The following is a 13494-nucleotide window of genomic DNA, read 5'->3' on the forward strand; positions in this document are numbered from 1 at the left end:
CATCACAAGGATACTGTCCCTTATTGTGTTATGCTTAATACCTAAGCACAGCTGTACTGAACAAAAAAAATAAAATAAAGTAAAATCTGTTGAGAGAGAAGGCCATGCTTTTTAGCAAGTTGTCCTGGGAACGCATGTTTGAAGCAGCATTGCTGATGTGATACCATGTGAAATAGGCTTTGCTCTGTTTTTCATAAGGGACTGACTCTGGGAAAGCTGATGTAGAATTCTGGCATACTCTGCTTCCTTGATTTTTATAAATTTCCCAGAGGAAAGAGGAAGGAAGGAAGGAAGGGAGGGAGGGAGGAAAGGAAGGAAGGAAGGGAGGGAGGGAGGGAGGGAGGAGGGATGGATGGATGGATAAATAAACAAATGAGCCAATGGGAGTAACATAGGTCCTGGCTCCCTTAACACGGAAACAGCCAACCTATTCTTACCTAACACCATCTAAACTCAAGAAAATGCAGTGTATTAAAGTACACCTTTGAAATGCTAAAGCCACATGTTCATTTCAACTGAGTTATTAAATCTGAGGCAAAAGAAGAAAAAAAGTTCTTTTCCTTAGGAATAGACAGAGGTAAGGGCTGAATATTATCACTTATAGACTAGGAAATGGCAAAAATAAAATTAAGTAGAAAGCCAGGTGCAACAGCACAAGCCTTTAGTCCCAGCGCTATGGAGGCTAAGGTAGGAGGATCACTTGAGCCCAAGAGTTCAAGACCAGCCTAGGCAACACGACGAGATCCTACATCAAATAAATAAATAAATAAAAATAAATAAGAGGTATGTAGAAAAATTCCAGGAGACAGACAGACGCAGACACATACAACTCTTCCAATGAACAAATTTCTAACAATTTTCCTTCCAAATTATCACCTAAAAGTTAGAATGCTGGTTATATTTAGGAAAGTCAGACTTCAGAATACTACATTATAGATGAATGCTAATTAATCAATGTCTGTTTAAAGTTAAAATTGTTAACACCCATTTCACATTCCTTTCAAAAAATAAGGGGAAGATGTTGAGTGTAATTCCAAATTTATAATATTTTAAAGTAACAAAAACCCAAAGAAATACTAATTTTTGAAAATATAAGAATGACTAAAAAAGTAATGACTAACTTCACAAGATTCTGAAATGCAAAACCATCTGTCCATTGTTCAGTAAATGAAGCGCCATGTCTAACTGTTGTAAAGTGCCCAAGGCGTAATCTATCTTGCATACTCTTCTCTCTGCTTGACAATTTTTCTTGTGTACTCTGAAAAAAGGAGGAAATATCATCATTCAATTTTATTCATTAAATTTTAAAAGCATACAAGACAAAAGGGGCTAGGGAAGCAGGGAAAATTTAGTGAACTTTGAACTTACCTTTTCAATAAGAAGTTTCTTGCTCATTGATATGCACTTATTTAATCGTTCTTTGTATTTTTCAAGTAATTTTTGTTGATCATCTATTTGCCGTCTGAGATCACAGTTAGCCTAAAATATACATAGAAAATGCAAAAGGTCTAGAATTTGTATCTATGAAAAGCTTAGGGTTTTTCTTTTTTTTTTTTTTGCAGAACTAGGGATTGAACTCAGGGGTCATCTCCCACTGATCTATATCCCCAATTTTTTCCGTTTTTTAAGACAAGGTCTTGTTAATTGCCACAGGTGACCTCAAACTTGAGATCCTCCTGAGTAGTGGGGATTACAGGCATATGCCACCATACCCAGCTCTTAGAAATATTTTTAATGTTTCTGAATAAATTGTACATAGATAGGATTAATAAAACTAAATTATCTGAGCATGATGCTTTGAAAAAAATCAAGCCTACTTACTAAGGGACAATAGAATTAAATGTAACTCAACTTGTGCTAAAAATACATGAAATTTATATACATATTCCATATATTCAAATCCACACTCTAAGGTACATAACACTGGCTAAGTTAACTAAGTTATCTGAATCTAAGTTCAGTTTTCTTATTTCTAAACAAGGGGCAACAACATCTACCTCAGTTAAAAATAAATGAAATATGGTATAGAATATGTCTTAACACTTGAGAATAAATCTGAGCTAGGCACAGTGGCACATGCCTGTACTTCTAGCAACTTGAGAAGCTAACGCAGGAGGATCATAAGATTGAGTCTGGCCTGAAAAACTTAGAAAGACCCTTCCTCAAAACAAAATAAAAAGGGCTGGGATGTAGCTTAGTAGTAGAGCTTCTGTATTTCTGTAAAAAAAAAAAAAAAATAGTTTTTTTTTTTTTAAAGAAAAAAATGAGTGTTCTCTTAAAGTAAACATCTTCTCTATTAAAATTGTGGATGATGCTGTAAGTTGCTTATCCAATAACTATTCCCACCATTCTTCCTTAGCAATAAGATACCAAAACTCTTTTTAACTCTGTAGGCAGTCATATGCTCAAAGAGGCCTTCCTCTGATTAGAATAGTGTAGTAGTAAGAGGATTACCTGGAAGACTTGCTGAGACCCACTTCTGCCAGTTTTCTGAGTTAATAGGTCTAAGAAAGGGGCTAAAAATTTCCATTTCTAACAAGTTCTCCACTCATGCTGATATCTAGTCTGAAAACAACAGGTCTAGGCAAATCATAGAAGAAGCTAAAGTACACTGACATTATGTCTTGAAAATGACCTAAAATAGATGTAATTCATACAAGACCAACAAATTTTGTGTGTGTGTGTGTGTGTGTACAATGTGCATGTATTTAATTTGAAAAACCGACTCTAAAATTCCCTCAGGACTACAAAGGGCACCAAAATAGCCAAAATGAAATAGAAGATATTTGTTGAACCATATATCAAATTTAATATAAAGCTACAACAATAATCATCACCATCATCAACCAAATTCTTCTTAATAATGGAAATCCAATGCTTTATTCTAGATTGACATGTGCCTAGCTAAAAGATTACATTTCCAAACTTCCCTTGTAGCTAAGGCTGGTCAATGCAATGTTAGTAAAAGTAGTTTGACTAAACATCCAATAAGGCTGCACATGGAACCACACTTTTTGTTTTCCTCACCTCTTCCTGATTTCTGCTTAGAATACAGATATTATGACTGTGACTCAAGTAGATATTTTGGACCCTGATGGGACTTTCAAGATGGAAGCCATGTGCTGAGTATAAGGAAGCAGAATACTGAAGTAGCCAAGGTCCTATATGACACCATGGAAAAAAAAAAAATCACACCTGGGCTCCCAGTTCTGCTTTTTGCTTGAAAAACAAATTTCTATCTAACTTAAAATATTGTTTTTTATATTCTTTGTTACAAAGACAACTACTAAATGCTAAAACAACAACAACAAAAAAGAGGGCTGGGGTTGTGGCTCAGTGGTAGAGCACTTGCCTAGCATGTGTGAGGCACTGGGTTCGATTCTCATCACCACATAAAAAATAAACAAATAAAATAAAGGCATTGTGTCCATCTATTTAAAAAATACTGAAAATACTTTGCATACAATCAGTGACTTGAAAAATTGTGCTCTATATGTGTAATATGAAATGAATTGCATTCTGCCATCATGTATAACAAATTAGAATATATAAATAATTTTAAAAAGAATAGAGGTTAATGGTGAAGAGATATGAAAGAGTATGGGACAGAATTAGGAAAGACACTCTGGATGTTCCAAAGGAGAATATGGTAGAATCATAGGTGTTGATTTTATTGAGTTTCTATACCAATGGTTCTCAATGCTTGCTTAATTAGAATAGTCCGTAGCAGCTTTTAAAACGATGAGATGGGCATTGTTATCCTAGGAACATGTATGATTGCACAAATGGTGAGACCCTACATTGTGTACAACCAGAGAAATGTAAAATTGTGCTCCATTTGTGTACAATGAATCAAAGTGCATTCTGTTGTCATGTATGACTGAGTAAAGAAAAAAAAAATCAGGAAAAAAAAAAAAATAAAACTAAACATCCAGGGGCTGGGGTTGTGGCTCAGTGGTAAAGTGCTTGCCTAGCATGAGTGAGGCACTGGGTTCAAGCCTCAGTACCACATACAAATAAATGAATAAAATAAAGGTTCATCAACATCTTAAAAAAATTTAAAAAATAAAATAAAAACAAAGAACTAAGCATCCAGGCTACATTACATCAATTTGATCAGAACTCCTCAAGGTTAAGAGTTCAGACATTATTAGTATTTCTACCCTTTCCATATGGTGATTCTAATAAACAGCAAGGAGTAAGAACTACTGTTTTATACCTTACTCACATTATAAGTACACTTTTGGATATATTTTAAAATAAATTTTTCCTTAAAAATCTCACAGGACTACTTATTTTATTCTCTATAGCATCAGATATAAGGCAGGCATATAGCAAAATCAATTAACTTTAAAACTAACATGAAATGATTATCTGTCTGATGAGTAGCAGATAATATAAAAATCAAATTTTAAAGATTTCCATTTCATCATCCATTAAGAGCTTACAGAATAATTTTAAAGTTGGTATTATCAGTCACATACTTACACTACTAGACAAAGCTTATTTTTTTTCCAGCTATGGACAACTTTACCATGTTTTTTCTCATCAGTTTCACTGATGCCAAATAATTTGCTCGATTTTTTCCACTCCATGACTTATTACTTACCCTGAGCAAGTCATCTATACGACCTTCCTTTTTTTCCAGGTCCTGGTTTTTATTATTTTCTAATGCTGCTAATTTCAGCATTGTGAGATCAGTCTAAATGAAAGAAAGTTACTTTGTTATTTCCATTATATAGTCTTATGCATACAAACATAAAACTAGATTTTATTTAACTTCCAAAAGCAAAGAAAAAGGTGAGTTATATTTGTATGTAAATGGTATCTCAAAAAAGTCTTAGTGCAGCTTTAAGCTTTAATAACTTCAGAAGCAGAAATGCTACAAACATAGGAAAAAAACGTTAATTATTTAGAATACTGGTTTCTCATTAAAACTCAATACAGTCACTGCTTTGTACTATACACGACTCTAGTTGATTCCTGAACTTTGTGAAAAACCTTCTTTATCAGGGCTTGAATCCAGCAGCATTTAACCATTGAGCATTATATCCCCAGCCCTTTTTATTTTATAATTTTTTTTTTTTTGAGATTAGGCTTTGCTAAATTGCTGAGGCTGACCTTGAACTTGTGATCCCCCTGCCTCAGCCCCCTGAGCTGCTGGGATTACAGGATATACCACCATAACTGGCTTCGATTGTTTTTTAATTGACAAGTAAAAATTGTATATATTTATGGTCAACATCATGTTTTGAAATACATGTACATTGTGGAGTGGCTAAATTAAGTATTTAATATATATATATTTATGTGTGATGAGAACACTTAAAATCTATTCTTTTAGCAATATTCATACATACAATAACTATAGTTGTCATAGTGTACAATAGATACATTGAACTTCTTCCTAAATTTGAGTTAACATCTCAAAACCTTTTATGAATTGCTCAGCGACTAAAAGAAATACCCTGTACTTGAAATCCTGGCCAAAAGGGCTTTGATATATACATAATGGTTTGAATATGACCCTACAAGTAAGAATTAAATGAAAATAAAACTGGGGAACCAAGCTGGTCAAGCAACAGAATCTTACTCTCTCAATCCCCAAACTAATTAAACAAAAAAAAAAAGTGATCCAGAAATTGTCACATGTACAATATTAAAGTAAAAAACAGTACTGCAAGATTGGGATGCTCAGTGGCAGAATACTTGCCTAGCATGAGTGAGGTACTGGGTTTGATCTTTAGCACCACATTAAAAAAATAACAAATAAAATAAAGGCATTCTGTCCATTTACAACTTAAAAAAAAAAAGACATACTTTGTGTTTGTATAAATATGTCAAAATATATTCTACTGTCCTATATAACTAAAAAGAAAAACAACAAAGAAACCTTATTACTGGACTAGGGGTGCAATTTAGTAGTAGAGCATGTGCTTAACATCATAAGGCCCTGGGTTCAATCCCCAATACCAAAAAACAAAAACAAAACAAAACTTAGTACCTAATTCAAGTCATGAAACTAAATAAAAAGAATAACAAATATCCAAATAATTAAATTTTCTAATAACTTTCTAACTTATAGCATATATGTGTACACATCCACAAATGAACTGCCTTAATGTTTACCTCTAACAAATATACTAGTATCAACTCAAGATATCAATTACATATACTTGAATGCTATGTTCAAAAACAATCAGTAAAGAGAATTACCATATTAAGAGTGCTCTGAATGATTTGTTTAAAACATCTATGTATTTGTCAATGTGAAACAAAGGACAAAGTGATAGTAAATTGGGTGTTTCAATTTTTCCCTCCCTCCCTAAATGTTTTATTGTTGTTGTTGTTGTTTAGTATGTTAGTTTTCTTGATGTTTAATTTTACTTTATATCTAAAACAATAGTATATGTCTAAGTTCTTAGTATAAAATTGTGCAGTGGTTTCCTAGAAGTCATAAAAATGATTTTAGTTATTAATTACCTGAGTAATTTTAAAGGATAACTGCTTTGGTTGTACAACAGGGTGGTCCCCAAAAGCTAACGCAGTAGGGGAAGGGCTATTCGGTCGAACCTGAAAAAACATATATTAAAATGTTTACCTTTAAGTAGGAAAAAAGGTTCCATTTGGTAGCAACTACTTAACATTTCTCAAGTTTTTATTTTTAAATCAGAATAATATTTGAAAAATAACTGACTTTTTAATCACCATTTATTCAACAAGCACTCTTTGAATACCTCCTACATAATGCCCAGTAAGAGCTACAACCATACATTTTCTCCCTCTAGGAGCTTATAATCTAGTGCCATCAAAGAAATCTTAAATAGTTTCATACTACTTAAAACAATTAAGGCCAGATAAATTGTTCTGAAACAAAAATATCAAAAACAAATTATGATGGTTCAAAAGGAAAAACAAAAATATCTTAATACAGAATTCTTAGTAACAGGGATAATAATGCATGACCATAAGTAGGTTGATATCAATTTATTAATATATTCTATGATTTATCTAGTCACTAGCTTAAAAACACATTCATAGAAAGTAACAGATTATAGCACTGTATCAATGCTATCTATCACCATAATCATTAAATTACTATTGAATCTTTTGCCTACTTTGTATATGGGTTGTATGCAAGGGACAAAATAAAGAAAACTAAGTACACCAAGGGGTAGAAGCAGACACAATACTTGAATACATAAGTGAAACTATGATTTTCAAAAACTTCTAACTTATCTTTAAATTGTTGAAAGCCAACTTTATTTTTCTAACTAGATACTGAACTTTCACACAAAGTAAATAAAAAATAAAATCCAACATGAAAAACAATGCACATAAAATGTCTTAAAATGTTACAAATTGAAAAGTTATAAAATTGGCCAATGTCCTTCTTTCCTATGTTTAACTAAACAGCCTACCTTTTTCTTAAGCATTCCCAGAAATGATTTATACTATTATTTTCATGGTTAAGAAGTTTAACTGATAAAAAAGTTAGAAGTCAGAAATTAATAACTGACTACATAATGATTCAAGAGTTATTTATTTATCTCAGTCCCAGAGGCTCAACCACATTATTTTATAGAAACAATACTTATTAGATATAATTAATTCAGGAAATCTTTGGCAGCTCATTTTCAAAAACAAAGTTCTTTTTTGGGGGTGGAGGGGGATTGAACTGAGGGGTGCTTGACCACTGAGCCACATCTTCAGCCCTCTTCTGTATTTTATTTAGAAACAGGGTCTCACTGCATTGCTTAGTGCCTTGCTTTTGCTGAGGGAGGCTTTGAATCGGAGATCCTCCTGCCTCAGCCTCTGGAGCCATTATAGGCGTGTTCCACTGTAACTGGCTCAGAAACAAAATTCTAATGGCATCAGATTGTTAAAAAAGAGATTCAGCTCACCTCATAAAAATTATTTTTTAAAACATAAATATTATTTTATATAGAACTTCCCAATAAAAACAATGAATTACAAATGTCATTCAATGTATATGACCTCCTAGAAGACAAAGACTACAACATGAAAAAACTTACAGATGAGGAAGGAGTGGAATGTGAATGTGAATTCTGAGGAGAACGGATTGCAGGAGGTATGCCTCTTACTGGACTTGAGCCATTTCCTCCCTGGTACTGAGAAAAAAGAAAAAGAAAAAAAAAATCACCCTTTATTAAAACAGGATTAGATAATTGTTATTTTAGATACCTTATTAAGAAATAAATTAAATATAACTTATTTTATATGCAATGCTGAGGATCAAAGTCAGGACCTTATACATTCCAGCCCTAAGTATATCCAGTTCTAACTCATATCAAGTAGTCATTTAAGTAGGTTCAGAAAAAGCAAAACTAAGATCAGTTATGGTTAAGTTCTAAAAGATTAGAATACTCCTAATCACAAGAACATGACAAGACTACCTCTGATACTTATTAATTTATATTCTGACTATAATTTGTTATTGTGGTTGATTCAAAGACAAATAAATTACTTCAGAGCAATGAACACGTTTTATTTGTTCTCTAAAGCTCAGCACAGTTCTCCTGAAAACGTTTCTTGAGCCAGTATGCTCCCAACAAATCGTAAATTGTTCACATGTGGATTTTAGTGAACATAATCAACTATCTTAAAACAGAATCATCATTCTCAAGATCTATTAAAAATCCAAATGTTCATGGCATACAAGAATTACGTGGAACGAGTTCCTTTAACCCCTTTAAAAAAAGTCATTCTTTCTTACAAAAGGCATGAGTTGGCTAATCTGTTTCTTAGCTTTCTCCTTCTCAATGTTTCTATATTAAGAACAGAAGAAAACAATTTGTTGCTACTGGCTTCCTTTAAGAGTATAGTTTATTGTCTACTTCATTTTTTAATACTTTTTAAAAAACATATTTGTTTTTTAGTTGTCAATGGAACTTTATTTTTATTTTTTTATATGTGGTGCTGAGAATCGAACGTAGTGCCTCACACATGCCGGGTACTCTACCACTGAGCTATATAGCTCCAGCCCTTCTACTTCACTTTTTAAAATACTCACTTAACTTTGATATAAACAGCAGAGATAGGACTTCTTAGTGTTCATTACACAATTTCCCCGCAATCTAAGAATTTTGTCTCACTATAGTGCCTAGCATAATGCCTAGCACACAGTAGGCATTCAAGAAATGTTTGTTTATTTTAATTGATTCTACTTTTAGCAAAGGTTGTTAAGAAATTAACAGAGTGACTGACCTCAACTAAAGGGCATTAGGTAATTTATTGTCAGCAGCAGTTTTACCTTAGATTCTATAAACTTGAAGCAATGGAGAGTTAAAAAAAAAAAATTTTAAAAATTCAGCTATTGCTTTAATCAGTCAATTCTGCTCTCACCCTCAAGTATGTATTTTTCAACTGAATGGATCCTATTTGTTGTTTTAATAATCACATTAATATGCCCTGCTATAAACTTGGAAGCCCAAAGTATTTCTATGTAGAAGGAAACATTCCAAATTGGCTAAAACTCCAAATGTTCACTCTTTATTGTTTTTAAAGACTCTAATACTCATATCTCTAGGAATTATTCAATCTCCATCCACAGGGCTCAACATGGGTGTTGTGTGATAAAGCCTGTATCGATATGAGAGAACTGGCAAACTTTTAAGTCCTTAGTTTCATCTTTTATAAATCAGAAATGTATACCAACTTAGCTTATCTAATGGGTTGTTATAAGTAAATTTGTGAGAAACAACTTTGAATGTTATATATGATGTGTCATGCCAATGAAAAATATCACATATTACTAAAGCTCTGCTCAAAAGGTGACCCCGTGCTTCAAAGAAATATTTAGTTCACAGCAAAATTATACTGAATTAGGAATCAGAAATACTTCTCAATGAACTTACTTCAAAATAGTCGCTAATTTTGTGGCCACGTCCCCCAATACTTTTTCCTAAAATATAAAAGTAAAAAATTGTACTGATTTAAAGTCAGTCATGATTATCTACCATATATAACACAAAAAGAAAATGTGCCAAAAATTAAATTCCTTACTGCACAAAAAATCATCTATTTAATAAAAAGCATATATTTTAGTATGGTAGTGATAAACACCAAAATACTGAATCCTTAGGAGATCAGATTTTTTTCACCCATTTTTATTGGTGCATTATGGATGTAGTTGTAGATAATAGTAGAATTCACTGTTAAATATTCATACATGTGTACAATATAATAGTAAGAATATCAGATTGTTAAGAAATCAAATAACATTCTTTAAAAGAAACACACCAATTTTTAGAAGTCCCAATTATTGTGAAATCAAGCAAATAAATGACAAGGGATTTCATGGTGTTTGTGTTAATGCTGATTTTTGCTTTGGTACTAGAGAACATACCCAGGACTTGACCCATTCTAAGAACATGCTCTACCACTGAGCTACAGTCTCTAAAGCAGATGGATCCCTGTTTTAACAACATTATTAACATTGCCTAATGACTACTAATTTAAAAAAATAATAATGAATTAAAAAGTGGTAACTGCATAACTGATAAGCAAATTCATTCTTGGTAGAAATAAAAAAAAAAAAATTGGGTTAATATAAACCAAAACATAATCCCTGTCAAAATGACAACATGCTTCAATATAAATGTTATTTTGTAAAATGTTATTTTGATTTTCTAAAAAGTATTTCCAAATTAATAGGATATGTTTTAATGAACTAAATTTTAAATACTAGTCTTAGGACATATTGGTAAAGTCAACCAAGTCACAAGAGATTACACTGCGCTTTAAAACATTTTGCTCTAAAATGGAGTCTTCATTTTATAAATACTTAATTCAGAACTTGTTAATATAGACGGTGTTTAGAGAAACTTTTGTGGAGGGGAGGCATCCATCTTAATCAGAACTACATAGAATACATGATTTCTTCAGGTTATAAGAGAGAAACTAATGATATCACAGAGTCAAAAGATCTGTATAATATAAATAAATATACAGCTATCAATTCAATACTGATTTAAATTCATGCATTTATGTATTTTAGCCGACAAATATTTCTTAAGTAGTTACTATGTGCCAAGTATTACTGAAATGAACAAACAATATACTTAAAAGCTCAAAAACCTTAAATTCTTTCTTGAATAAGGAGGAATTTTTTAAAAAACCAAACAAGTACTCAGATTTATAAATAGTACCTAAAAATTTGGAACAATAGTTTTGTAGCAATTCATTTAGAGGTCTGGCAGGACTATGGAACCAGTTTTATGTCAAAGGAACTTCCTTGCTATCTATGGTAACTTCCCTGCGGATTCTAAAGAGGTATACCTATTATTGTTTGGGGTTGTCTACCCAGAAGCCATTTCCTCAACCCTTTTCCCTTAACTTAGCTTCTATACAGTCCCCACTCCTAGTTCCTCTTTTCCTGCTTACCAGAAATCCAATCTTGTTATATATATATATATATATATATATTTCAGAAAAATCAAACAATCCTGTGGATGACAGGAATCACACAAAGAAAAAAAAAAATCCCTCAAAACAAGTTCTTAAAGACAGGTTGGCTCAACCAGAAGCCCCATGCAATGTGAGACACTCTGTTTCTCCACACAGTCCATATTTGTAGGGGTAACACTTTATGCCATTTCCAGTTTCAGAGATGGGCCTGATTTCTCTAGGGGCAATAGTACCTCTGTTAGACATTACTAGTTTTAGAATGGAAACACAATCCCATCTGGTCAATATGGTGATAAGGGAAGGTTTGCTCTGAACCTGAAGAGGCTTACTCTAAATGAGTGGGGATGGGAAGGACACAGAAAGTCAGCCTCTCTCCAAAGCAAATACTGAGTGAAGAAGAGGAAATGAATAAATCTAATTTAGGCAACCATCCTAAAACTAGAAGAAAATCAGACAATTCTGTGGATGGCAGGAAACACACAAAGAACCCCCCACCCCACCCCTCCACAGGTTCTTAAAGATAGGTTGGCTCAAGCAACCCAGAAGTCTCACCTTCTTCTGGAACTTAGTTTTGAGGTGACTTTAATCTGCTGTCGAAATGGCCGTAATTAACATATCTTTAAGTTACAAGTCCCCTAACCACAACTTTGGCGAAATACATTAAGATCGAAAAAGGAGCCCCATGCCAAGTAAGATACAAAGTACTACACACTAAAGAAAAGGCCCTATAAACTTAAAATTGTTGTTAACTAACCACTTCTTTCCACAAAAAGACAGTTGCTACAAATATGTTCCTTGATTCAAGTGCCATAAATAAACTGGTAAAACACAAGTTTATGGTACTTAGTCAACTAGAGATTGACTCCAAAACATGTAACACTAGATGTAAAAATTATCATCCTATATGAGTTAAGAGCCTAATTTATTTTGAATCCTAAATTAAACAATAGTACTGTTTTCTTGTCCATTACAAGAGATTTTTTATTCTAATGAAAATGCTTTTCTTAGCTCTTCTCACAAAAGGCAGGTATGTAAGAAAGGATGAAAAGCAGATATTAAGAGAAAAACATGCTTTAATTAGAATCTTTTTTTTTGTACTGGGCTTGAACTCAGGGGCACTTAATCATTGAGACACATCCCTAGCCCTATTTTATATTTCATTTAAAGACAGGGTCTCACTGAGTTGCTCAGTGCCTCACTGTTGCTGAAGATTGAACTTGAGATCCTCTTGCCTTAGCCTCTTGAGCCACTGGGATTACAAGCATGTGCCACCTAACCCATCTTACAGTCTATTTTTACATAGCCTTTTTTTTTTTTTTTTTAATGAAAGGGAAGAGGAAAATGGAATACTTGTTTGAAAGTGAGATTTAAAGTTTTTATTTTAAAACAAGAAGCCATTTCAATAATATAATTCATATAAATAGAGATAAATGAAAGGTGATAAAGTAATGCTTGCCAGATTTGGAAATGATACTTGACTTTCTAGGACACGAACTGAAAAATAAGGGAAACATCAAAAAGCATAAGTAACCTTAAGCTAACTATCTATGGTACAAAAAGATTGTAGTTTCATATAATTATTTCTTATAAAATGTAGTCCTAAGCTATTACAAATTCAGAAATTATACACAGCTATCTACAGAATTCACAAAAACATGAAATTACTTTTTAACAAATTTGAATATTAATTGATTAAAAATCAGAATGATTAATTGTAAGTGTTTACTAAGCTCGGAAGTAAGATATTGCTCTGCTTACCCTGACTACTTTCATTCTGGTTTTCTGCTTTTCTCTTTCTTCCCCTGGATGATTCCGATTGTTTCTTCTCTGGTGTCTATGGAAATAAGTTAACATAATTTTACATTATAATTATAACATAAAAATCATTACTATCAATATAAAAATCATTTTTATTTTCAAGGCCAAATAGTGTTTTAACAGTGCTTATGAGAGGTAAACATAGTTATTGATCTATAATTTATTTAAGTGATAAAACTTCCTATTCCATAAATATAAACAGTTTCAAGCTTAGAAAAAACCTTATACATTTTACCTGAAAGTGAC

At 32.4% G+C, this 13494-nt stretch overlaps 1 protein-coding gene across 3 annotated transcripts in view; it reads right to left on the reverse strand.

Annotated features, from left to right (window-relative positions):
• Window positions 1-13494, reverse strand: part of Tlk1 (tousled like kinase 1) — a 140258-nt gene that overhangs the window by 33388 nt on the left and 93376 nt on the right. For all 3 annotated transcript variants that reach the window (XM_046447164.2, XM_046447165.2, XM_058580175.1), the window contains exons 4-10: window positions 13189-13264; window positions 9879-9925; window positions 8037-8132; window positions 6484-6573; window positions 4610-4702; window positions 1369-1479; window positions 1122-1258 (exon numbers count right to left, since the gene is read on the reverse strand). In XM_046447164.2, coding sequence (XP_046303120.1) covers window positions 1122-1258; window positions 1369-1479; window positions 4610-4702; window positions 6484-6573; window positions 8037-8132; window positions 9879-9925; window positions 13189-13264 — 650 coding nt within the window. The remainder of the gene's footprint in view (window positions 1-1121; window positions 1259-1368; window positions 1480-4609; window positions 4703-6483; window positions 6574-8036; window positions 8133-9878; window positions 9926-13188; window positions 13265-13494) is intronic.

Source organism: Marmota monax, unplaced genomic scaffold, assembly GCF_021218885.2.
Source record: "Marmota monax isolate L192 unplaced genomic scaffold, Marmota_monax_Labrador192_F-V1.1 WCK01_AAM20220418_F8-fsc00007, whole genome shotgun sequence".
NCBI classification, from domain to species: Eukaryota; Metazoa; Chordata; class Mammalia; order Rodentia; family Sciuridae; genus Marmota; species Marmota monax.